The following is a 24,781-nucleotide window of genomic DNA, read 5'->3' as shown; positions in this document are numbered from 1 at the left end:
CACTGGGTATCTGCTTCACACATGGCAGTGTGTATGTTTCAGTGCTGTTCTTTCTCTTTCTGTTGAATAATTGAATCTCCTGAGTTCAATCCATACTGGATGACAGCAGGTAAAACATCAGGCTGTAAGACCGAGCTTCAGAGATCAGCCTGTGTTGCGAAGTCCAGGAGTTTTTCTGAAGGATTATGTTAGAGGCTCAGCAGAGTGGTTCTGTGTTGGCCTTAGCTCTAGATGTAACTGGACTTTCTGGAAAGGCAGGTCCCTCCCTCCTGCCTTGATTTTGCCAACAAGGTTACCTTCTCTTTACCTCCCTGAGATCTATGGATGCTCAAGTACACTGGAAAAGTTTTGTCCCAAGTGGTAAAAGGAGTCAGAGAGATTGTGGCCCTTAAGAAAGGGTCCCCGAGGCATTATGAGTTTGAAGGTCTTCATGTCCTCAAATGTCAAGTTGTTGGGATGAGTCTGCTGCTGCTGCTAAGGCGCTTCAGTCGTGTCCGACTCTGCAACCCCATAGACGGCAGCCCACCAGGCTCCACCGTCCCTGGGATTCTCCAGGCAAGAACACTGGAGTGGGTTGCCATTTCCTTCTCCAAGCGTGAAAAGTGAAAGTGAAGTCGCTCAGTCATGTCCAACTCTATGCGACCCCATAGACAGCAGCCCACCAGGCTCCTCTGTCCATGGGATTTTCCAGGCAAGAGTACTGGAGTGGGTTGCCATTGCCTTCTCTGTGGGATGAGTCTAGATGGTACCTAATGTCACTCTCCACTCTCAGTTTCTAAGAATTTTTTATTAAAGCAAAGTACCAGGAACAAAAAGACCTAGAGGAATTAAAGCAATTATAAGATCTACTGAAGTGTGATTCTGAAAACAGTCAATTGGATTTTAAGGTGGAGCCACTCATTCAGTAGAATCTAGTGCTTCTGCCCGTCTGGGTGAAGCATCATCCTAGGAAAGAGCGTCGTGGGTGGTGGAACGTGTTGGCATTGGAATGGACGGTTGGTAAATGTTTTCTCCCTCTTTTCTCAGCAGACGGTGTTGTAGTGATAGCGTCTGCCAAGTCTTACTCGAGAAAGTGCTGCACCGGTAGTTACACTGACTGTCATCTGACTCTTCTCACGGCCTGTCCTCGCCTTGTTGGGAGTCTCTGTGTCAGGAGGGCTCTGCTCCTCCTCGTCCTCCTTCTCGAGCCTAGGTTAAAGTTGGCCAAATCCGTTTTGGGTGCTCCAGATACCCTAGGCTTTGGCTGACTGTCACCAGCCTTTAGAACATGTTGGTATGACTCCCATTCCAAAAGGCAAAAAGAGAAACGGAAGTTCGGTCACGTGGTTTCTGTTATCTGTAACCATGGAAAACATTGGCCATCTGTGAGGCTCCCGTTTTAACACTTTTCTTTCTCCTTTTTCCATCTCCTCCTCGGGAAAACAAGCTGAGGAAGTGGAGAGGCTGGCGGCCATGCGTTCTGACTCCCTCGTCCCAGGTACCCACACCCCACCCATCCGGAGGAGAAGTAAGTTTGCCAACCTGGGGAGGATCTTCAAGCCTTGGAAATGGAGGAAGAAGAAAAGCGAAAAGTTCAAACACACGTCTGCAGGTAAGGTTATTTGTTTGCCTTGATTTTTCATTGGGCATCTGTTGACTTCAACTCGGTAGGTTTGTTAGTAGAATTTAATTACAGTTGGCTGCCTGAACCAAAGGGAAAAAAATCAAGCCTTGGAATTGCTCTCATGTGGAATAATTCTTCAGTGTGATTGAAAATGGCTTTTAGATCCTATGTGTTTTCATGAGTCTCGGGCTTTTTGTTGGTGCTTTTCGGTTTATACAACCACCACTTTGATTTGATCTATAAATATCTGAACTTAGCACTCCACCTTGCCCATACTTGAATGCTTTCATTCCAGCGTTGACAATCCATTTCTTATTTTTTATCCTTATTTTCCCTCCTCTGGTTAAAAATCGACACAGAGCAGAAAGTAAGTTGTATATGGTTGTTGGCAGATAGGAATAGGTATTTTTTTTTTATGGAGGAAAAATCTTGAATAAGTGAAGCATCATTGTAAAATGACAAAGGTAACTCTCTAGTTCATAGCCTAGTCGACAGCAAGGGAATCTGGGTACACTCAGCATGGCTGGGGTCTGACGAGCCCTGACTCTGGAGTCAGATGACCTAGCTTCAAGTTCAGCTCTGAAACTTGTTAGTTGCGTGACCTTGGTTGATTGAACCTTGCACCCCAGTTTTCTCGTTTGTGAGATGGGGTGAGAATGGTACCTTACGTGACTATGTATTAGTAGGATGTTCCTGGTGGCACTTTATGTGCATTTTTTTTTTAATAGGTAAGAGTATTACACAGAGAAATGCCTAGGGAAAGAAATGCTAAGAGTTCTGGTTTCACTGTGTTGGGTTTGAGATGAGATGATGCAGGAACCATGCAGATTCATTCTCTTTGTTTCATTCTGATTTTGATAACGTAAGTACACAGGTCATCTAGGGCCACTCTGGGGCTTTTAGTTCCTTCTTACCCCATGTCCTGTTCTCCCTCCTCCTCAGAATCATCACTTTCTCTCTTTCTTGGTCCTCTTCCCGCTGTGGCTCACTCCCAAAGTGTGAAATAGGCAATCTGCTTCTCGTACCTTGTCTACAGATCTGAGAATTTTCATGCTGGTTGCTTTGAGGAATGAAAGAGAAAGAGATAGGAAAGTTGCCAAGTCTTGAAATCTGTACCAGTGTTCATGTAGCCATCCCCAGTTGCTGCTTGTTTCTGAGATGGACGCCTCCATGTCCTGTTGCCATCACTTGTTCATTCCTGAGATTAGAATGAATCTGTGAATTGCATGAATCTCTAAATTGTCACCCCGCTGACAGTCTCTTCACCTGAATGCGTTCTCCCTGGCTTTTTCTCCATTATACAGGCTTATTAAGGTATCATAAAGCGTGTAGGTCATTTACATATCTCTAAACACTTCTGAGAGGTTTTCATGCAAGCAAAACTCTAAAGGGATGACTCTCCTATATCCCCCCAGAGTGAAACAGAAAAGGGCACTTAGAGCATTGCCTTGGAGAACAGAAATATAAATGAAATATATTCTCAGGCAAAGTGAGAGGTCAGATGTGAACAGAAAAGAAACAGGGAATGTTCTGGAAGCACTGGAAAAAAATAAGATTCCACAGATTCCTTTGTGGTCCTCCTGACTGTGCTATGAAAACAGCTTATAATGAAACAATCCTATATAATACATTTAAATAATTGCCATGTATCAGCATGAACTCCTGAATGATGCTGTAGCGGATGCATTTCCTCTGGACAGTCACGAGCTTGGCTTGGTCCATTTGGCAAGACCGTGGGGCGAAGCTCCGATGCTTCTTGTGCAAAAAGGCACCTGAACCGTTGTGCTGACTTCTTTAAGGTATCAGAGAACCTGTCCTTTGATGGATGCAAATCCAGTGGCATCAGACTACTCATGAACCATTAAAGTCTGAAAATTTTTTCATTTAAAACTTTAGAGAGAAAGAATTAAGACCTGAGATAGGCAAAATTGCAACTTTAATCTTTCTTAGTATTAACTCATCTTAGCAAGTTGTTATGACCTCAGTGGCCAAACTGATTCATTTGGCAGATGAATGTAATATTTCCATGTGTTTTACTTATTTTTTTAAAATATATTTATTTTATTGTTTGGCTGTGCCGAGTTTTGGTCATGGCACGTGGGACCTTCTGTCTTCACTGCAGTGTGTGGGGTCTTAGTTGTGGCCTGTGAGATCTAGTTCCCTGGCCAGGGATCGACCCCCGCCCCCCTGCATTGGGAGCGTGGCGTCTTAGCCACTGGACTACCAATGAAGTCCCTGTGTGGCTTTATTTTAAAGGCCAGTCAGCTCCTGAATTAGGGAAAATGGAAGCTAGGCTGTAGGCTGTCTGTAAACCATGATAAATGGATGGGTTATATGCTGTAACCAGCTAATCTGGTTTTTAGTTTAAGTCAGTGGTGTGCACTGTAGTATATTTTGTTCTTAACTGGATTCAGAAATATTTTTCCTGATTTTTGTAAATAAGGAGAGACTTCCTGTGCTAGTTCTTAACTTCACAGAGAAAAAAAATGACAACTGAAGGATGTTTAACATGATAAATTGTGTGTATGATCAAATAGTACTTTAAAGTACAGACTTTACTATGCGTGGCTAAGCGTCAAGTATACAAAAGAATTGACTGATTGTGGGAATGTTAATTGGTTGATCAATTTCAACCATTATGCAAATATTTGTTGTGTGTGTGTGTACATATGTGTATGTAATGTATTTTCATATGTAAAACAATTTCCACAATTTTAAATACACAGAATAAGCCCAGATATTACATTTATGTTATGTATTTGCATTTAAACTTGTGTGCTTTCTTGATTATACAAAAGGACATTAATACAGTGGATACTTGGCCTATTGTTATTTCCACAGTGAGTTACATTTCTAATTTGCCAGAATTAGCTATACTGTAGTTTCCCTGTAACTCAAGTTACAGAATGCATGTGTCTGTGTATACAGCATTTTCAAAGGTGCATCCAGAAATCTGGCTTTGTAAGCCATATTAGCAATAAGAGAACCACGTTGGAAAATGATGAGCTCAACATTTTCTCAGTCTTGGCATCAGCAATTACATGAGTTTATCAAAGACCTATCTCCACGTTCCATGCTGCTCAAACGTCTTTGTATTCCAAGCTAAAGGCTGGTGTCCTTAAAAGGTCTTCAGCACTGAACTTTGGATGGTGGTGAAAGCCCAACAGGACAGGGAGCTTCTCTCAGAAGCATCCGACGTTACACGAGGGTAGGAATAAAATAGGAATGGATAGAACACCACATCACAGGTCCTCATGGAGATGATCCTGACACGCCCTTCGGCCTGCCCTCAGGTGCCCTGCCCAGGTCCTGTGATGCACTCAGCCCGACAGGTCCAGCTTCTGTAGAATCAGCAACAGGTGTCCAGCACACACCCCACACCTGCCCCAGGGGCAGAGACAGGTGACAGCATCCTGTCCGAAATCGAGAGGGCCTCCCCCAGAGTAGTCAACCACAGCCATCTTCTCCAGATCCTTTGAAAATGAGGACTGTATTTATAGAAAAGCAGAACTGGCAGGAATAAACTGTGAAGATGCCACCAAATTACGGTTTTGTTTCCTCTTGACAGAAAATCATAAGCTGCAGGAGTTGGCCCTGGAAATCTACCATGTGCCAAAATTCCCTTTGTGCTTCTAAAGCTTTCCTGCATCCCTAGGGCTTGAACAACAATAAAAAAAATAATACAAACCTTGTCCTGAGTGCCGTCCACATACTGACACTGGCCGTGGGGTATGAGCGTGAGCGGAAACCAGATCTTGTGGGTTTGGCATGCGTGGTGTCGTTGGAAGAGGCAGACAATCAAATTGCAAGAGTAAAGGTTAAGGTTACGGTTACGGTTAAGATCACACCTGTGATAGGACAGCGAAGGGAAGGTACTCAAAAGAATGGTGGAGAGGGGGAGCTTCAGGGAGCAAGGAGACTTTCCTGAGAGAGAGAAATGTGAGCTGGGATCTGAAGGAGAAGTAAAAATTTATAAAATTAGCATTCCAGGTAGCAGAAATGACATGTGCAAAGGTCCTGTGGTGGACAGAGCAGGAGTGAGCAAGCTAGGAGAGCAAAAATCAGTGGCTAGAGAATGGAAAGCAAGGCATATGGGATGGACTGAGGCTGGAATGGTTACCGGAGACCGGAGCCTCGCTGGTCCTGTATCCTGTAGGAAAAATCAGACAAGAGTGGGCGTGGCTGCAGGAAAACCAGTTAGGAGGTTGCTGTGCAGGTGCTGGTAGGTTGGACTAATATTTGGTGATAGAATAATGGGTGGATTTAGGAGATGTCATAAGAAACTAGTGACAGGAATTAGCAACAGATCAGTTGGCGGAAGAAGAGAGAAGTGTCACATCTGACACTCTAATGTTGATCTAGGGTATATGGCGTGGCCTTAAAAATGAGTCCTTTGGGAGAGTGACAGGTTTGGAGGAGCGGAGGCAGGGCGGGGAAGTGCAGGGGAAATAGGTCTAATTTTAGGTCTCTGTTCGAGTCAACTTTGTGATACCCAGTATTGGCATTGAATATATGGAAGGCAGAGGAGAGGTCTGCTTTGGATTTACTTTGGGATCGTGTGTTGATTAGAGCGATGACCATATGTGAGCTTGGCAAGGGAGTGAGTAGGGAAAGGGAAGAAAATGGGCTGAAGACTGTCTTGTAGACAGAGGAAGAATGTCATTGCTAGTGACTGGACAGAGTGGCCTGAACCTGTGAAGGAGGAAGAAAGATGTAGGAGGAAAACCAGAAGGATGTGAAGACAGGAGCCAAGAGACAAGAAATGTTTCAAGACGTGGGGAATGATGACCTCTGTTCATTGCCATGAAGAAGTCAAGTGAAAGAGGTACAGAAAAATGCCCGTCGGCATCAGTGATTCTGGTCGCTAGAGTTCACTGAAGTTAGTGAGAGGTGGGTTCTTTGGGAGTAGGTGCCAAATGAGTGTGCAGTGAGAATTTAGCAGGAAATAAGGAAGAATAAGTTCTCAAAATGTCTGGCTGTCAAGTGGAGAAGAGACAACACCAGAATGGATGGTGGAGGACACGAATGTGTCTTCAGGGGCTTGTACGTGTGCATTTTGCTTGGGAGGGACTGTGTGTGTGCCTTCTAATTTGTTGCTGGTGTTTTATGATGAAGGGGACAGAAGCAGGAGGAGCCAGTGTGAGGAATCCAGTAGAAAGAGTTAGAAAATATGAAACCAAAAGGGTAAGAGGGCTGAGATGACAGAGGTAGTTGGGATATAGAGCACCGATGGGAGAATTAGCATCTGCAAAGGGCTAAACAGCCTCCTCCAGTGAAGCAAGGGAATCAGAGGGCCTGGTTTCCTGGTCAAGTAGGAAGTTGGAAGTGACCCTGAGTCTTCCTAGGTGATAAATAAAATCATCTCCTACCAGGGAGGAGATGAGGAAGATGTGCAGAGTTAGGCCCAATTCAGGTCGATGGTGATGAGTCTGCATGGCTGTCTGAGCACAGCTATGCATAAAGCAGATAGCTGGGTCTGTCCATGGCTGGAGTTTTGCCAGATGGATAAAAGGGCAAGATAGACAACGGGGATTATTTATGTCAGTTTCCTGCAGCTGCTGTAACAAATCACTGCAAGTTTGGAGGCTGAGAAGAGCAGAAAGTTCTTCTCTCATAATTCTGGAAGCCAGAAGTGCAATATCAAGGTGTTGGCAGGTTGGTTCTTCCCAGAAGCTTTGAGGGAGAATTATCCCATGCCTCTCGTAGCTTCTGGTAGCTACTGGGCAACCCTAAGTGTTTCCTGGCTTGTAGCTGCCAGACTTGAATCTCAGTCTTCACATGGTCCTCATCCCACCTGATTTCTCTGTCTCAAATCTCAGTCTCCTTTCTCTTAGGAGGAGAGAGGAGACATTGCATGAAGAATCCATTCCATATCCAGGATTGTTGTTCAGTCGCTCAGTCATGTCCAACTCTTTGCGACCCCATGGACTGCAGCACACCAGGTTTCCCTGTCCTTCACTATCTCCTGGAGCTTGCTCAAACTCATGTCCGTTGAGTCAGTGATGCCATCCAGCCATCTTATTCTCTGTCATTCCCTTTTTCCTCCTGCCCTCAATCTTTCTCAGCATCAGAATCTTTTGCAATGAATCAGCTCTTCACATCAGGTGACCAAATTGTTGGATCTTCAGCATCAGTCCTTCCAATGAGTATTCAGGGTTGATTTCCTTTAGTATTGATTGGTTTGATCTCCTTACAGTCCAATGGACTGTCAAGGGTCTTCTCCAACATCACAGTTCAAAAGCATCGACTGTAGCCACAAAATTAAAAGATGCTTGCTGCTTGGAAGAAAAGCTATAACAAACCTAGACAGCATATTAAAAAGCAGAGACATCACTTCATCAACAAAGGTTCACATTGTCAAAGCTGTGGTTTTTCCTGTAGTCGTGTGTGGATATGAAAGTGTGACCATAAAAAGGCTGAGCGCGGAAGAACTGATGCTTTCGACTGTCCAGGACAGATGACTGCATCCAGAGATCCTTAACTTAGTTACGTGTGCAAAGACCATATTTCCCAGTAAGGTTCATTGATGAAGGTTAGGTCTTGAACATCTTTTGAGGGGATGCAATTCATTCCAATGTGCTCCTAGAATTTACATTGGATAGGAAAGGAGAGGTCCAGTGGGTTGAAAGGAATTTTAAAAAATCAAATCTTGAAGACGCTGATGAGTGAAGGAAGCAAATTGTAGAAGGATGGACAGAGTGAGATACGTTGTAGTTTTTACAGCAGTATATATGCCCTGAAAACAGTGAATGGGAATGGGAGGGATTCCTGATAACTTCAACAGAAACTGTAACATTTTATTTCTTTTAAACAATATGAGGCAAAAAGGTCCAGTATTAATGTGTATCCTGGGTGGTGGGTTCGTGAATGTTATTCTCTACAGTTTTCAGTATATTTGAAATTTCCATAATTTAAACAAAAGAAATAACTCTAATAAAAAGTGACTTTAAGTTCCGAAGAAGTCAAAGAATTTTAAGACGGTCAGTGGGATCGGTTGCCAGAAGCAAGCTGGCAGGACAGGAGCTTGTGGGTTCAGAACCGCGTTGTTGAACTTGCGATCTTCAAAGTTATGGAGACAAAATGCAGACCAAAGCTTTGGAAGTGGGTGGCTGAGGTGGAGGAATAGGTCAGGAAGTTATTTAGAGTGTGAGAAATGATCCTGTCCCATACGTAGGGCAAACACCCTATGTATCTCTCTTATCGCAAAATCTTGTGCTGATTTAATTTCCTATTTTCAATCAAGTAATGAAAGGAACTGTCCTTTGATTCTGCTGTTCAACTAATTGTTCATTGATATGTTCTTGGAAAGATTCTGTTTCGTTTATTCCAGTTGAGATGATTCAGCCCATAATAATTTCAGGCCAGTAAAGTACTGCAGTTTAATTCATAGAAAATCAAAGGTTGCTTTTTAAACATTTACTCCAGCTATTAACAAACCCTCATCTAGCACAGGTCAAGTTGTGTCGCAGCAAGGCAGCGACTTTCAAGCAGAAGTGATGGGCGGTCCATCTGCCTGGCACACAGTTGGGAGCCTGAGCACCAACCCCTGGGTTTTGTTTGCTCTGTGAGTACTAAGTCATTCAGTCATGTCCAACTCTTCTGCAACCCCATGGACTGTAAGCCCGCCAGGCTCCTCTGTCCATGGGATTCTCCAGGCAAGAATACTGGAATGGGTTGCCATTTCCTTCTTCAGGTAATCTTCCCAACCCAGGGATTGAACCCACGTCTCTTATGTCTCCTGGAAGATGGGTTTTTTTCACCCCTAGCGCTGCCTTACTTGGCTCCAGCCCCACCCAACTGCCAGCAGTGTTGAAGGGCCAGGCCTGAAATGTGTTGGGAGCTCCGTTCATATTAATAACAGGGTCCAAGAACAGTCTGCATGACTTGCCCAGTGTTTTTCTGTATAGCATGACATGAATACAACTGTGGGTAGGAGATGCTTAGGGACTCACGTGAGCACGGAGCTCCAGCCTTCTCATTAGGTCCCCAGACTGATTGCCCTCCAGCTGTAGATTTTGCTTATCTCACACCGCCCCTCCCCAGAGCAGGAGCCAACCCTGAACCCTGGCTTGTACCTACTTCAGCTACTTTCTAGTCGCCCCTTTCCCTCAGGGCCAGACTCTACTTCCTTTATTTCTTCCATCCATTCATGCAGAGTTACTGATATCTTTGGCAGCCATTAGCTTCAGGATTCCCTGGGTAGCCCATGTCTCTAGAATTGTTCTTCTTCAAATAAAACTGCTTAGATAGTGAAAGTAAAAGTGAAGTCACTCAGTCGTGTCTGACTCTTTGCAACCCCGTGGACTGTAGCCTACCAGGCTCCTCTGTCCATGGGATTCTCCAGGCAAGAATACTGGAATGGGTTGCCATTTCCATCTCCAGGGGGATCTTCCTGACCCAGGGACCGAACCCAGGTCTCCTGCATGCAGGCAGACGCTTCAGCCTCTGAGCCACCAGGGAAGATAGTGAAGACAGTGTAAACTGGATTCTGCCTTTGGACCTGGTGTGTTGGCTTCCTGGCTCTGAAGGGAGAGTCTGTCACTGATATCCAGGACAGTTGGCCCCCCTGCTAGCCCCACCTTGCTGATTCCTGTCTATTAGGGATCCCTAGCATGCTGTGTGATTGAGGCAAAATGTTAGTTGCTCAGTCGTGTCTGACTCTTCTGCAACCCCATGGACTATAGCCTGCCAGGCTCCCCTGTTCATGAAATTCTCCAGGCAAGAATACTGGAGTGGGTTGCCATTCCCTTCTCCAGGGGATCTTCCTGACCTAGGGATCGAAGCCCAGTCTCCTGAGTTGTAGGCAGATTCTTTACCATCTGAGTCTCCAGGGAAGACCTAGGTCACCTGCAATTCCTGGAAGAGAGAATGAAACCCTAAACTTTTCTTCCAGGCTTATCGTGACATCCTTTTCTGGCATAGAACTGAAAATCCCTTTCACAAGTGGAATCATTGCCTCAGATCCGGCACAAGACTGGCTGTGTTCACTACGAAGACCCTCTGGATCATCACTGGCACTCTTGAGTTGGAAGTTTTTTTCCTTCCCATTCAGGTGGAGAGCTGAAACTGATAGATAGACAACATCAGTTATCATGAATAGACACATGTGTGCTTGGAAGAGAGCTGGTTTAGGACTTTGTGCCCTAACTTTAATGTTCTCTTGTAGCCGCGCTTTCCCAGCTGACAAGGTAATGTTATCCGCCTGGCCAGAGGTTAGAATTTCAGACTTCTGTAAACCACAGCAAGTCTAGAAATAATACCAGCTTGGCGTGTTGCACCCACGTATATGTACCAAGCACTGCCACTGTGCCTAAAGAAGGCAGCAGTGACGACAGAAAAGTCCCCCATCCCCCAAAGGTTATGGCCTGAAGGGAAAACCAAGTAATGAAGTCAATAATTACAACAGAGCATTGGGTTGGCCAAAAAGTCCATTCCAGTTTTTGCATTATATGGTATGGGAAAATCCAAATGAACTTTTTGGTCAGCCCAGTGAAAGTGATGGGAGACACACAAGAGCTCCAGGAACTCAAAGGAGACAAAGCCAGCTGCACTCTTAACTTACCAGGAAAGGTTTCCTAGAGAAAGGGGCATTTAACTAAGGGGTTAGGCAATGGGGGTGAGAGAATCTTCTCTCCCAGTGGAAGGAAGCCTGGAAAAGAGGACAGGAGAGATTGGCTGTCTACAGCTTGCAGAGAGGTGGTGGTTGGGAAAGGACTGTTGGCTTAGAGGTGTTCAGAGCATGTGAGAGATGAGGAAGAAGAGGTGGGCAAAGGTCTGCTCTTAGAGGTTCTCATGAGAACATCGTGGAGTTCTCATCAGGCTTTTTCCTGATGCATTATCCTCAGGAAGCTGTCGGAAGACCTGCCTTTTTGAAAGCTCCTTTTCTATATGATGGGGAAAGTTTGCAGGGGTACCCAGTGCTGTTAATGTAGCTTCTTCTATATATTTGTGTTTGTAATGACAGAAGATTTGCTTGTGAGAGAATCAAGATACCTCATTGCTGTCACAACCAAAGGAATATGAAGTGTCTCTGGTTCTGGTAACAAGGAAAGTGGTTAGCAGGTGGTTGATTATACTGTGAGCGAGAAATGAAGATAACCAAGACAGTTGCTGGAGATATTTAGGAGACAGAATGAGCAGGACTTGATTACAGCTTGGATGTGAAGAGTAAGGGAAGAGTAAAGAGCATGCTCTGGTTTTTCTCTTGAGCAATGACATGCCAGTCAGATGGATGGAGGTACCACTTACTACATCGTGTTTATGGGGAAAATTGAGCATATATTTGGAGGCATGCTGGAGGGATATTAAATATAGATGGAAGATACTGAATACAGAGGACTGGAATCAAGAGAGGTCTGGCTGGAAATGCTGATCTGCAAGTTGTGGGACCTGGATATTCGTTGAAGCCATGGAATGAAAAGTCCAAAGGAGAATGTCCCATGGGAAGCAAAGAGGGGCTTTCAGAGCCCCCTGAGGTCCCCTGACCTGTAAGTCAGGAACACAGACAGAGGAGTCTACGGAGAAGGTAGACGAGGCCCGCTGGAGTTAGGAGGAAAACAGGAGGGGTTGTTGGCTTCCTTGTCCAGATCTCAAGACAGGAGGGGGCTCCGGTCTGCCAGGACCTGACGAGATAGTCAGGACTGAAAAGTGCCTGTTGGGTTCAGTGACAACTCATCACTGGTGTCTTTGGGAAGAACAGTTTCAGAAAATCCATATGGCTTGGAGTTTAGAAAGCTTATGGTTAAGGTGTAAATGAGCACTGAGGAAGCAGACTTCTTTTAAGGAGTTTGGCTAGAAGGGAGAAGGAGAAATACAGAGTAATCACCAGAAGGGGTATGAGCTTAAGGGAAGCGTGTTTTGAGATTGATTGGATTGTGTCAAGATGCAGAGTTCGCCTTCACGTGGCTTTAGCATTCCAGGGGAAACAGAAACATCAGCGCAGTGACTGTGGAGGCAGATTAAGTGTGTCTCCACACATTTTTCAGTGACGACAAGTCTCCTGACGAGGAAAAACAAACATGCAAATAATCAGAGCACTATTGAGCATCTGATTTTAATAAGAAATCATCAAGTTGTGTAGCTCTCAGCACCTGGCTGGATCACAGTTCTCCTTGTATGACTGGAAAATTCAGTTTCTTCAAGAACAACAACAAAAAAGGCTGAGCATGGACAGGTACAGAATCTTCTTTCCTGCGTACCCATCATGGCCCAGAGCGGGAACATCTAGGGGTTAGAAGGCAAAGTAGACTTAGTGGTCCTATTTTTAAAGGACAACTCTAGGAGGGACAGGCTAAAGGTTGTGAAAATCAGCCCCCACCTGGAGTGGAGACTGTATAGAAATCATTGTTTCCTGTTGAAGTGAACTTTATGCAGCGTGCTTTGCTTACATGTCAAGACTGTGAAGTCTTTGATGATGGCAGTCCTGCCTGCCTTTGCCCCTCTGACCCCCAGCATTAGGTAGAGCACCTGACATAGTGGGTACCCAAGCGCAGTGGCTGGCCAGCTGTATTGTTGAGGTCCTCTAATAGTCTGAAAGTGGAGAGGTGAGGGCAGCAACTGAAGCATAAGCCAGAAGGTCCCCGCCTTGGAAGGACTTCCATGATTGCTCTTCAGTTTATCAGAGTTCATAGGTCAGGTTATCTGGGCAGTACTGTTGCTTGGGTTATCTGTTGCTTGGAATGAAACACCCCAAAACTTAGCGGCTTAAAGCAATGAACTCAGTTGTATTACATCCTGTGACTGGGCTCAGCTGGATGGTTCTTCAGTCAGTCTGCCCTGGGGCCTCTCACGTGTTTGCAGACAGATGGGACTGGAGGCTCCTGGGGCCTCCCTCCTTCTCTGGGTCCTCACAGAGCCATTCCACGAGGTCTCTTCCTGTGGTTTGTCCAGCAGGGTGATTCAGGGCCCCCAAGAATGCAAAAGTAAAAGCTGCCAGGCCAGTTAAGACTCTTGTCCAGAGTTGGCCCAGTATCACATTTGCAGGGTTCTGTTGCTTAAAAACAAGTCACCGGAGCAGCCCAGACTCTTTGTTGAAGCAAACCAAGCAAGAGTGTGAGTACCAGGAGCATGGTTCATGGGGTGCCGTTTTTGCAAGCCAGCAACCTCCATTGTCAAGGTGTAAGAAAACTGCGAGTGCTGCTTATTCCCTTCTTTCCATGTATAATGTGCTGTAACAGTTTTGTTGATAACAAGGGAAATTGTTATAATCTATTGGGTTTTCTGGGAATGTGAAATATGCACGACCCTTTCCATGCCATATTACTTTACTCTCACAACAGACCTGCATGGTGTTATTAGGCCCATTTGGCAGGTGGAGAAACTGATGATTAAAGCAGCTAAATATTTTTCAGTTAGAAATGGCAGGGTAAGAACTTAAGCCTGGCATCTTGTCACTTACGTTGCATTTTGGATCCATGAATATGGGAACTCATAATTTAGATGCTAAAACATACCATTCATTTGCACTAAAGTGATGTTACAGGATCCTTTCCTTTTCCTACTTATCTCTAGAAAGCTGAAATGTGAAGGAAGAGAATCTCATCAATAAACACGGACACTGGAAATCATGATTTCTTTCTTGAATGCCCTTAGAGGCAGGGGTTAACAACTTACCCATCTTTGCATCGCACAGTATCTAGCTCAGTGTCATGTACATGGCAGATGGTTTGTTTGTTTATTGACTAAGAAAGAATACAATGAACTGGCTCCAAGCAAATACCATTCAAAACCATCGCATTTCTGTTGGCCCTGGAACATGGCATCTTTCTGCTATAGGGCACACAGAAACAAAAGATCCTGGATTAGGTGAGCAGTCGTTGACAGCCTGGCTTCTGGAGCAAGTGCTTGTTTGAGGGCTGGACATCGGCAGAACTGATTCTGAAAGGACACAAGCTTCACAGCATTTGTGATGAGGCGTCTGCCCGGCCACTGACTTGCAAGGTAATCGGAGTTCCCTGTGACGAGGCGGTGTGAACCAGTGGTTAAGGCACAGACCCTGCAGCCTCTCTGCTCAGGTGTCTCAGGAAAGTACTTTGTAGTCTCTGACCTCAGTTCCCTCAGCTAAAATAGGAATAAACCCAACACTTCATAAAGCTGTGAAGATTGAAAAAGGAGTTGTGGAAGCTCTTAGGATAATACCTTGAACATAGTTAAGTATTTTGTAAGTTTTATCTGCCATTATTTTTTTTTTCCTAGAAGTGCTTTAGAAAGCAAAGAAACATCCAAGAGTAATGAAATAGTTATTTCATAGTTTCAGCTTTTGAACGGTGTATGTGTCAGACGACAGTTATGATGAGCTCCTCTTAGACGTGTGTGTGTGTGTGTGTGTTCAGTCATGTCTGAACTTTGGTGACCCCATGGATTGTAACCTGCCAGGCTCCTCTGTCCATGAGTTTTCCCAGGCAAGAATACTGGAGTGGATTGCCATTTCCTTCTCCAGGATATCTTCCCCACCTAGTGATCGAAGCCACATCTCTTTCATCTCCTGCGTTGGCAGGAGGATTCTTTACCGATGAACCACCAGGGAATGTTTATCTGGGTACTGGGTGTAAGAGTTTGCTTTCAGACACCTTGTACAGTTCCACACAGCTGAAGTTTACCCCGCATTTTCCTAGGTGCCCACAGGTTAGTTCACTCAAGTATTTCCTCTTCTCGGTGAATTTACAATTAAGTGAACACACACAATGGCCCCCGAGGAAGTGCTTCATCCGGTTTCTCCTCTGCTACATCACAGGCAGAAATACTGATTATAATGAGGTACTCTTGGGGGAAAAAACAATGAAGGTGTAATCTCCTGAAAATCAGATCTCTGTGGCAAGTCCAGACGCTCAAAAGTAGACAAAGACATAGGAAGGAACACCGACCGTGTACTTTATTTTCCAAACCTGGACATCTTTGACAGTAAAATGAGATGTCATTACTACTTGAGCCAGGACAGCAAGCGTGAAGTGGGTCTGTGCCAGGCAAGGCAGGGAGCATAGTGACTGTGTGCAAAGCCACCTGGACAGAAGCTACAGGCCCTGAGACCGGTTCTGCTGTGCAAACACAGCAGACGTGCCAGTTAACTTGAAGGGAGAGTGGAAGGGGCCGCTTGGACTGAAACTCTTAAGAACATGCACACGGCCCTCATCGTCTGCCGGTTCAGTTGGATTCATCAGTGGTCACGGAGTCTCTGCATCTTTGCAGAGTTCAGTGTCTGTCTGCAGCCCTCAACTGTGTCTCTTTTCTTCAGCACTTCTGCTGAATGTCTTGATTGGAAATTTTGTCCCAGGGCCAGTTTTTTCCACTAATTACGGATTCTCTCGTCCTTCAGCGCCTCTCCCCACAGTGCTTGACTGTGCCTGTCGTCAGCTCCTGGGCCAGCAGGCGCAAGGACGCTTTTCCCACCTCCAGCCCCTCCAGGCATCTCACGCTCTACTGCAGCCTCTCGCTGGACCAGACAGTGTGCTCCACTGGCCCTGAGCTCTTCCCGTCTGTGCTCAGAACATTCTTCTTTCTTTATTCCCCTTCCTCAGCTCTATTCCCTCCTCATCCTTTCCTCTGGAAGCTCTCATTTGTCCCCTCTGAAGCTCTGATGCCTCCTAAGTTCAGTTACCTTCTCAGACATTTGCTGGCTCCTTGGATTCACATCTCCATGGGCAGGTCCAGCCTCCACCCTGATGAAGCCAGCCCTCAGCTGGACCATCCCACTTTTATTCCCAAATAAGTACATGGGCACCAGATGCCTCATTTCTGCCCTATCAGGCTTCCAGTCCAGAAGTACCTTGACTATGTGATGAATCACCATTCAGTTTGGGGACATTTGCATCCAGCCTGTATGTTAGTTCCTTATCTGTTCCCATTACAATGTGTGTCTCCTTTCTGCACGGTCGCTTTAATATATGCCTCATTTCATCATGCTTTGCTTTATTGTGCGTTGAGGATGATGCATTTTCTGCAGATTGAAGGTTTGTGGTAGCCCTGCATCGAGCAAGTCTTATTGGCGCCATTTTTCTGATAGCATTTGCTCATTTTGTATCTCTGTGTCACACTTTGCTCATTTGTGCAGTATTTCAAACTTTTTTTATCTGTTATAGTGATCAAGAATCTTCGATGTTATGCTACAACTTGCTGAAGACTCAGATGATAGCGTTTTATTAGCAATAAAGTATCTTTAAGGTATGTAGGTTGTTTCCTAGACAGAATGGTATTGAACACTTAATAGACCACAATATAGTGTAAACATAACTTTTATATGCACTTGGAAACCAAAAAAATTCATGTGGCTTGCTTTATCATGATAATCCCTTGATTGCGGTGGTGTGGAACCAAACCCACAATGTCTCTGAGGTCTGCTGTGTTTCCCTTCCTGCTGTGTTTCATCTTCTGTGTTTCCCCAGAATTCTTTAACCTTTTCCCCTTGGACTTTTATTCACTATGAACATGGTAATAATGTATTAGCACTAGCAATAACAGTGGTAGCAGAGGATAGTTGAGTGCCCACTGCATGGCGAATACTCAACGAGCTGTGATATAGCTCTTACAGCCTCAGCAGTTCCTCCTAATATCTGTTTGAGCACTTACTGAGCAGTTACTGCTAATACCTGTTTTAAAGATAAAGATAATATGAGGCCTAGGGTCAGTGACTTCCCCTGGTCACTTGGCTGGTTAATGGTAAAGCCCCTGAAGGGTGTTGGAAAAGACTCTTGAGAGTCTCTTGGACTGCAAGGAGATCCAACCAGTCTACCCTAAAGGAAGTCAATCTTGAATATTCTTTGGAAGGGGTGATGCTGAAGCTGAAACCCCAATCCTTTGGCCACCTGATGCGAAGACCTGACTAATTTGAAAAGACCCTGATGCTGGGAAAGATTGAAGGCGGGAGGAGAAGGGGATGACAGAGGATGAGATGGTTGGATGGCATCACCGACTCAATGGACATGAATTTGAGTAAGCTCCGGAAGTTGGTGATGGACAGGGAGGCCTGGAGTGCTGCGATTCATGGGGTTGCAAAGAGTCAGACAAGACTGAGTGACTGAACTGAACTGAAAGGGTTTGAATGCAAGTCCATCTAATGCCGAAGTCATCTAGGCTTTCTTTGCTCAGAAATATCACTGTTACATGTGACTTGAAGCAGTCAAAAGAGTGAAAAGGTTGAGATGTACGTATATCTAGGTAGACGTGTTAAACACACTTGAATTCAGGAAGCAGGACCCATTAAGAAAACAAAATAATGTGAGAAAGAAGACTTGGTGATTTAGTGATTAATGCTGGCATTCCTAAGCAGAGAATGATACTTATATGATATATATTAACTTGTCTCAAAAGAACACGACTTCTTATGTGTTGGTTGATTTGTACTGGGGCTGGTTTTCCTTGTACAGTTAGAGGAAATAGAGGAATGACCTTCCGCAGTGGATCAATTATGATTTGGGGCTCGTTTGACTAAAACAAATTTCAAAGAACCTTAATGGGAAAATAGATGGGGAGCCCACACATGAATCGAATCGTTTCTGAAGGTCAGTTTTAAAGGTCTTCCTTCTCTCTCTCAGCTCAGGGGTGAGTTGGGGTGGGGGCATTGCAAAACTATAACGTGTGTTAACTATTCATGAAATCCTGTGAATGAAAGGAAGCAGTGTGTTCCAAGAACCTGCCTTGAGTCTGACCTGGGGAAGGAGGCTGTGGGTGATAACCTCAGATGCCACAGAGGACTTCCCTGTCTAGTCCCAGTGAGTTATTAGTCAGCAGCGCTCTGAGAGGGCTTTGTGGGGTAGAAGTCAGGGAAGAGAGGCGATGATGTTCAGATGCAGATGTCGTTTCAGCATAGAAGAAGACTATTGTAACATTTCGTCTATTTTTGTCCTCCAGTTAGCCCAGTGTGAGCTTCTAAAGAGAATGAATATCCCTTCTGTGGTCGTAGCAGCCTTACTGTGTCCTTGGAAAGGCTGCACTGTTCGTTGGTCTGGGGTTTATAGTGCCTGGCTTCTTGGGAGCCGTGAGAGGCTCCGCAATTGTAGGAAGCTGCCTGCTACCCCTGCACCTGGCTGTCAAGGGCGCCCGTGTAAAGGGTCTTTGAATGCTTCCCAGCCTCCAGGAAGGGCTTGTATAATGCAATAGTTTGAACAGCATGCTAATTACATTTCCAGGTGTTTCTGTGAAGATTCTATGAAGCAATTATGAACTGGCATTTTACAATATCATTTTACAATAATGTATTCCTAAATGGGGAAAAAAATTATACAATTTCTCCACCATGGCACAAAACTCTTATTTCATGCATGGACAACTGGAAAGATTTATTAACAGAAAATTTGCCATTACGATGAGGATCCTTCTTGCCTGCTGCATGAATGACTAAAACTTCACTTGATAGATTTGGGTCAGGTCAGTATTTACAGAGGTGCTCATGATAACGGGCCTTCCTGATGGCCACATCCGTTGCTGGCTGTTCTGTAAAGACCAGTGGGCTCTTGTGTGTTGAATGCTAATGGAAGATATATAAATATCTCTAAAAAGAGTCGACTTATGGTATTATCACAAACTGTCTCCCCATGTAAGGAAATTAGTGTCATAATTTTGTGTCTAGATTCTAAATAAGCTTGAGAGTTTTTTTTAATAAAAATTTCCATTAAAGTTTGAAAATTGAAAATTCACCCTGTATCCTACATGCTTATCAGTTACGTTCATTTACATATGTATCTGCTCACATTCATTCAAAGTAACTTCACAAAGATGAAATCAAAATATAAATGTTACCGAACTCAATTTCATGTGCCCAACGCACAGTGAGGCCAGACAAACCGAAACATACGATTTTGGAGCACAGAAAGGTTTATTGCAGGGCCATTCAAGGAGAATGGGTGGCTCATGCCCCCCCAGACCTCACGCTCTTTTAGGGTTTCAGCAAAGCATTTTTAAAGGCAAGGTGAGGGGGGGCTGTGGTTGGTTGTCCCAAACTTCTTGGTGTGGGAATCCTTTGTTCTTGCAGCTGTCCACATAGGTCCTGTAAACCTCCAACAGGACAAATGTTATTCTCTGTGCTGCAACTTTTTATCTCTATATGAATGGAAAAAAATGTTATGTGTATTTCAGGCAACATCCTTAAAGCAAAAAACAATAGAATGTGAAGGTTAAAGAAAAAAAATCTAATATGGAGTTAATTTTTATCCCACTCTCATTTTAATTTTTAAACTTAATGTTGGGTCATCGTAGAACTCTTGCTCATAGCTATGATGGCTTCCTGATGACTGTAAGACATTTCCCTGAGTGTGTGCTGTTATAAATAACCCTGCCAGCGAAATCTGTTTGTGTAGCATTTCTGTATTGTGTACTTTTTTCTTTAGGGTAGAGAATTGGTTCTGGGGCTCAATGTGTTGTGGGTAAATATTTTTTGTCTCTTGCATTCCAGAAAGGTTGTAATGTGGTGTGAAGGGTAATGACTTTGCCCTCAGCAGGGCTGGAATATAAGGATGTGTAGGGGTGTTAAGTTCTAAGTGTGGTCAGGGAGAAATCAGGCAGGGAAGAGTAGGCTAGGGTGTGTATCTAGGATATTCCAGCACGGGACAGTGTGTCCAGAGTGGCCCTTGGGTAAGCTGTTGGGATCTTTGGCCTCTGTTTGGACCAGTTTCTTTTATGGTTAATTTTACACTCCTGGTGTGAATGTTGCCCTGCACTCGTGTGTGGAGTGCATGCCTTGCATGTCTTCCCATCAGAATGATGGAACTTTGGTGAGAATCTAGTGAGAGCTGGCTGGAAGATATTTGGATATTACCAGTATAAACCTCAGAAACTGTGACAGACACATTATTTACAAATGGTCTCTGATAATGGGATTAATAAGAAAAAATAATGCTCCAGGAAATAGTTGGATGTTTTATAATAGTTCTTTATCTAAGGGGAATTGTATGAAAAGTGGAATTCCTTCAGCCAGTCACAGGAGTCTTTACCAAAGAAGATATGATACAGGTTTGGACCCACAAGTGGGTGGGTCTAGATCCACCCACTTTGGGTGTTACTAGATCTTCAGTTTTTAGGCAAGAGGAGCAAGTACGTGAGAGAGGCGGCTTCTGAGGGACCAGAACACAGGCTCTTTTGTGTTATAATAGGGATTCCAGACTTTATCCTGTAGGCAATGGGTCACCATTAAAGGGTTTAATCAGGGTTTCAAACACAGTTTGTATTTTCAACTTAACAAACTAGGCAAAGGAAGTAACTCGCAAATCAAAGAAGAGTATAAATGTCCCATAAATATAAAAGCATATCACTCTTACTCATAATTAAAGAAACACACATTGAAATGAGTGAGATACTACCATTTTTCACTTATAATTTTGGCAAAGAGAAGAAATTGAGAACCACACTGGGTCAGCTGGTGCGAGAGCAGAGTATGAAACAGACACTCCCATGCGCTGTGGGTGAAAGGATGAATCAGTGCAAGCTTTTAAGAGGACAGTTTGGCAACAGTAGCCAACGTTTTAAACATTCTTACCCTAGACCTTACAATGCATCATCCTACCAGATGGTAAAGCAAGGAAGAACACTCCAGACAGAAGATGCTACAGAGTTACAGATCTGAGGAGGGGCAGGCACAGGAGGAATTGTACTTTTTCAAGGGCTTAACCCACATGTATGCTTGCAGTAAGATGGATGTGTAAGGTTGTTTGTTACAGATTGTTTATAATATCAGAAAACCGGAAATAAGACAAAAGCCTGCAGTGGAGGGCTGGTTATATAAATCATGGTCTTTTTACAAAAAGTGCCAATGAGCCACACACACACACAAACACATCTCTGAAGAGATATGAAGGGAACCTTAGGATGTACAGGTAAGTACAGAAAGCCATGTGAGATGCAAACAAAAGGTGTATTATCTTATTCATGATTATTGTGTTTTTTCACTTCTACATTTTGTCTTGCATGCTCGCTAAGGTGTTTCATTGTGTCTGACTCTTTGCGACTCTGTGGACTGTAGGCCATCAGAGCCTCTGTCCATGGGATTTCCCATGCAAGAATACTGAAAGTGGGTTGCTATTTCCTCCTCCAGGGGATCTTCCGGATCCCAGAGATCAAACCTGTGTCTGTGTCTACTGTGTTGGCAGGCAGGTTCTTTACTACTAATGTCACCTGGGAAGCCCCTACATTTCATATTGATTTTATTTTTAAGATTTAAAATTATACATATTTAAGGTGTACGACATTCGCATGTAACGAGGTGATTATTTCAATCAGGCTAGTTAACTTGTCTCACATAGTTACCATTTTTTTGTTTGTGTGATGACAGTGCCAAAGATTTACTGTGAGCAAATTTTCAGTATTCAATACGGTATTGTTAAGGGATAGATTATATGTAGACAGGTTGGTTTCTGAATAAAAAATTTTTCTGCCAAAAATATGGAAGGAGCAGAAGTGTAATGGACTTTGGGGAATAGAACTGGATCTTGTGGCTAGATGAAGGAGGCGAGCTTGGCATTTCGTTGTATTCCTTTTTTTGCATTTGATTGATTGCCACAGGTATGTGTTACTTTTACAGAGAATAATTACAAAGGATATATTCCTACCAAATTCCTACCAAATCCTACATTGACAGGCAGATTCTTCTATCACCGAGCCCCTGGGAACCCATAGATACCATTGATTGTTACCAAATTGAAATTCTTTTTGTTCAGTCCCTATAAACAGTTTTATTTGTTAAGAGATTGAAGTCATTTCTGGCCTCTGTTCCAACAAGTGCCTCTTTTTCAGATGCAGAATTTGTTCAGCCTTCATCTGCCACACTGAGGCCACCGCATAAGGTGGGAAGCCCCTCCTTCCTCTTTATCAAGCCTGGTTTTGCTCTCTGAAAGGGAAATCCACAGAGTTATCCCCTCCAGACATGCTGCGAGTCCCCGGCAACAGATGGGCTAGGACACATTCACATCTGTCTTCTGTCATCTCAAGCTGCAGGCTCCCAGCCTCAGCTTCCTGGCTGCCCCATAGCTTTATAAACTCAAGGTCGTATGCCAAAGGGTCTTTCCGCTCTCTGACTGCCTACTTCAAGCTTGGAAAACAAAATACTGTAAGTTAAGCTAGGTCCAGGGCCAGCGAGATAAAAAAAATAAATCTTAAGAGTTTCACTCTTCAAAATTGTGTCACGGAAATCACAGAAGTATCTGACCAGGTGTAGCTGCTTAGCAATAGAGTATTTAAGAAAACAAGGATGGGGTCATTTTTCTTTTTTGACTGTCCAGGCTCAGGCCTCCCTGATAGCTCAGTTGGTAAAGAATCCGCCTGCAATGCAGGAGACCCTGGTTCGATTCCTGGGTCAGGAAGATCTGCTGGAGAAGGGGTAGGCTACCCACTCCAGTATTCTTGGGCTTCCCTTGTGGCTCAGCTGGTAAGCAATCTGCCTGCAATGTGGGAGATCGGGGTTTGATCCCTGGATTGGGAAGATCCCCTGGAGAAGTGAAAGGCTACCCCCTCCAGTATTCTGGCCTGGAGAATTCCATAGACTGTATAGTCCATGGGGTCACAAAGAGTCGGACATGACTGAGTGACTTTCACTTTCACTCAATGGCTCACGGTGCCCCATCATTGTATAGCTAAGGTTTCTCCTGAAAAATTCCTTTGTTCAACAAATACGTACCTAAGATCTCCTAAATGCCAGGCATAGAAAATTGAGAGTTAAGTAAGACAAAAATCTGCCCACGCTGAACATACCCTGTGGAAGAAAGAGAATTGGCAACCAGTAATTCCAAGGCTGCCAGATTAGTGATCATGAGATATACACAGTGTTTGGAAGCACAAAAGAAGTAGTTCCTTGACTCTTAATTTAGTTCCAGTTGAGAATTACTGCTTGGGGAAATGACCAGAAGTTTCCATTGGGAAATACTTGGGTGATTTCAGCCCTTTACCTCTGTGTGCACGTATGCGGCACACATTTACGTAACATCTAAAAATGTAAGCACTGACAGCTACACGAGAAGAGTATGATGGAGAACAGCCCGCTGGGATGTTCACTCTTCAAGGCGCCCAACATCTGGTCTTGTGTTTGTTTTGTGCGCATTTATTTTGTACTTACTGTGAAGTGCTGACTTGGACAGAAAGATGGAAAAATCTGGTTCCTACCCCTAGAGACTCAGGCCTCGCCCCACTGGTACAGGAGGAGAAATTATAATTGAACACAGAGGAGCCAAGAAGACAGAGAGATTCTTCAAGGACTTTGGAACTGGCGTGGAAGTTCTGTAAGAGAGAAGAGATTTTCCAGATACAGGAAGAAATGCTGCAAAGTTGTGGAGAGGCAGGTCCGAACGAAACGATAAAACTTCAGTGTCCCAGGAGCGGATGAAGTGGAATGCTCCGCGAGGTCAGGGGAGAATGCTATTACCGTTAACTCCCACCCAAGTGTTTGTGAGTCCTAGATGGACTTCAGTGAGTACTTAATCTGCTAGCTACTATTCTAGATGTGCTTTGTGCATTTTCTTGTTTAGTTCTTGATGTAGCCCCATGAGGCATTACATCCTCATTTTGGATTTGTGGAAAGTGAAGCAGGAGGAAGTTGAATATCTTGCTGATGTCACATCTCCGTGTGTATGGGGCCAAGATCGAGCTGGCTCTTCATCCTCCAGAGCCTGAAAACTTAACCGTAGCAGTGCAGCCACAGTCCTTCAACAGTGGCTAGACTTTGGATAGAGGGAATGAAGGGAGAGAATATTCCAAACAGAGCAAATGGGATTAAACAGAGGCACTGCAGTGGAAAATCAGAAGTGCGTTCTGGAAGTTTGACTTAGTTGGAGCATGGGCTCATAATAGGCAGGTGCTGGGACGTAGCTAAGATTAGATTGTGGAAGAGAGTCAAGACTGCAGAGCTGAGCTTTTATTCCCTTGCTGACTTTTGAGCAAGGAGGTGACATAATCACAGCTGGCCTTTGAGTGACTCACTGGCAGTTACAGATATAACCAATCAGGACAGTCGAGAGCCTGGTGAGGGCTGGCCAGTTAGTAACAGGCTAGTCAAGAGATAATTGGAGCCTGCATGGGGTGGTGGCATCAGGAGGTAAAAGGAGAGGAGGGATTTGAGAGACACAGAGGAGGTAGAAATGACAAGACTTGGGAGACAGGATGTGGGGGAGAGGGAGAGGAGCCATCAGAGGCAGCACTGAAGCTTTGACCCTGGGTGACTCATGACTACGTTGTTTGTTTTCTTTTGTTTTTTTTTAACAGGAATGG

General features: G+C 44.3%; 1 protein-coding gene across 6 annotated transcripts in view; it reads left to right on the top strand.

The window, feature by feature from the left end:
• PHACTR1 (phosphatase and actin regulator 1) overlaps positions 1-24,781 on the top strand; it is a 527,559-nt gene that overhangs the window by 326,133 nt on the left and 176,645 nt on the right. For all 6 annotated transcript variants that reach the window (XM_027525394.1, XM_027525392.1, XM_027525395.1 and 3 more), the window contains one exon: positions 1,427-1,591. In XM_027525394.1, the coding sequence (XP_027381195.1) occupies positions 1,427-1,591 (165 nt within the window). The remainder of the gene's footprint in view (positions 1-1,426; positions 1,592-24,781) is intronic.

Source organism: Bos indicus x Bos taurus, chromosome 23 (genome assembly GCF_003369695.1).
Source record: "Bos indicus x Bos taurus breed Angus x Brahman F1 hybrid chromosome 23, Bos_hybrid_MaternalHap_v2.0, whole genome shotgun sequence".
Taxonomy (NCBI): Eukaryota; Metazoa; Chordata; class Mammalia; order Artiodactyla; family Bovidae; genus Bos; species Bos indicus x Bos taurus.
This window is presented reverse-complemented; position numbering and strand designations above follow the sequence as displayed.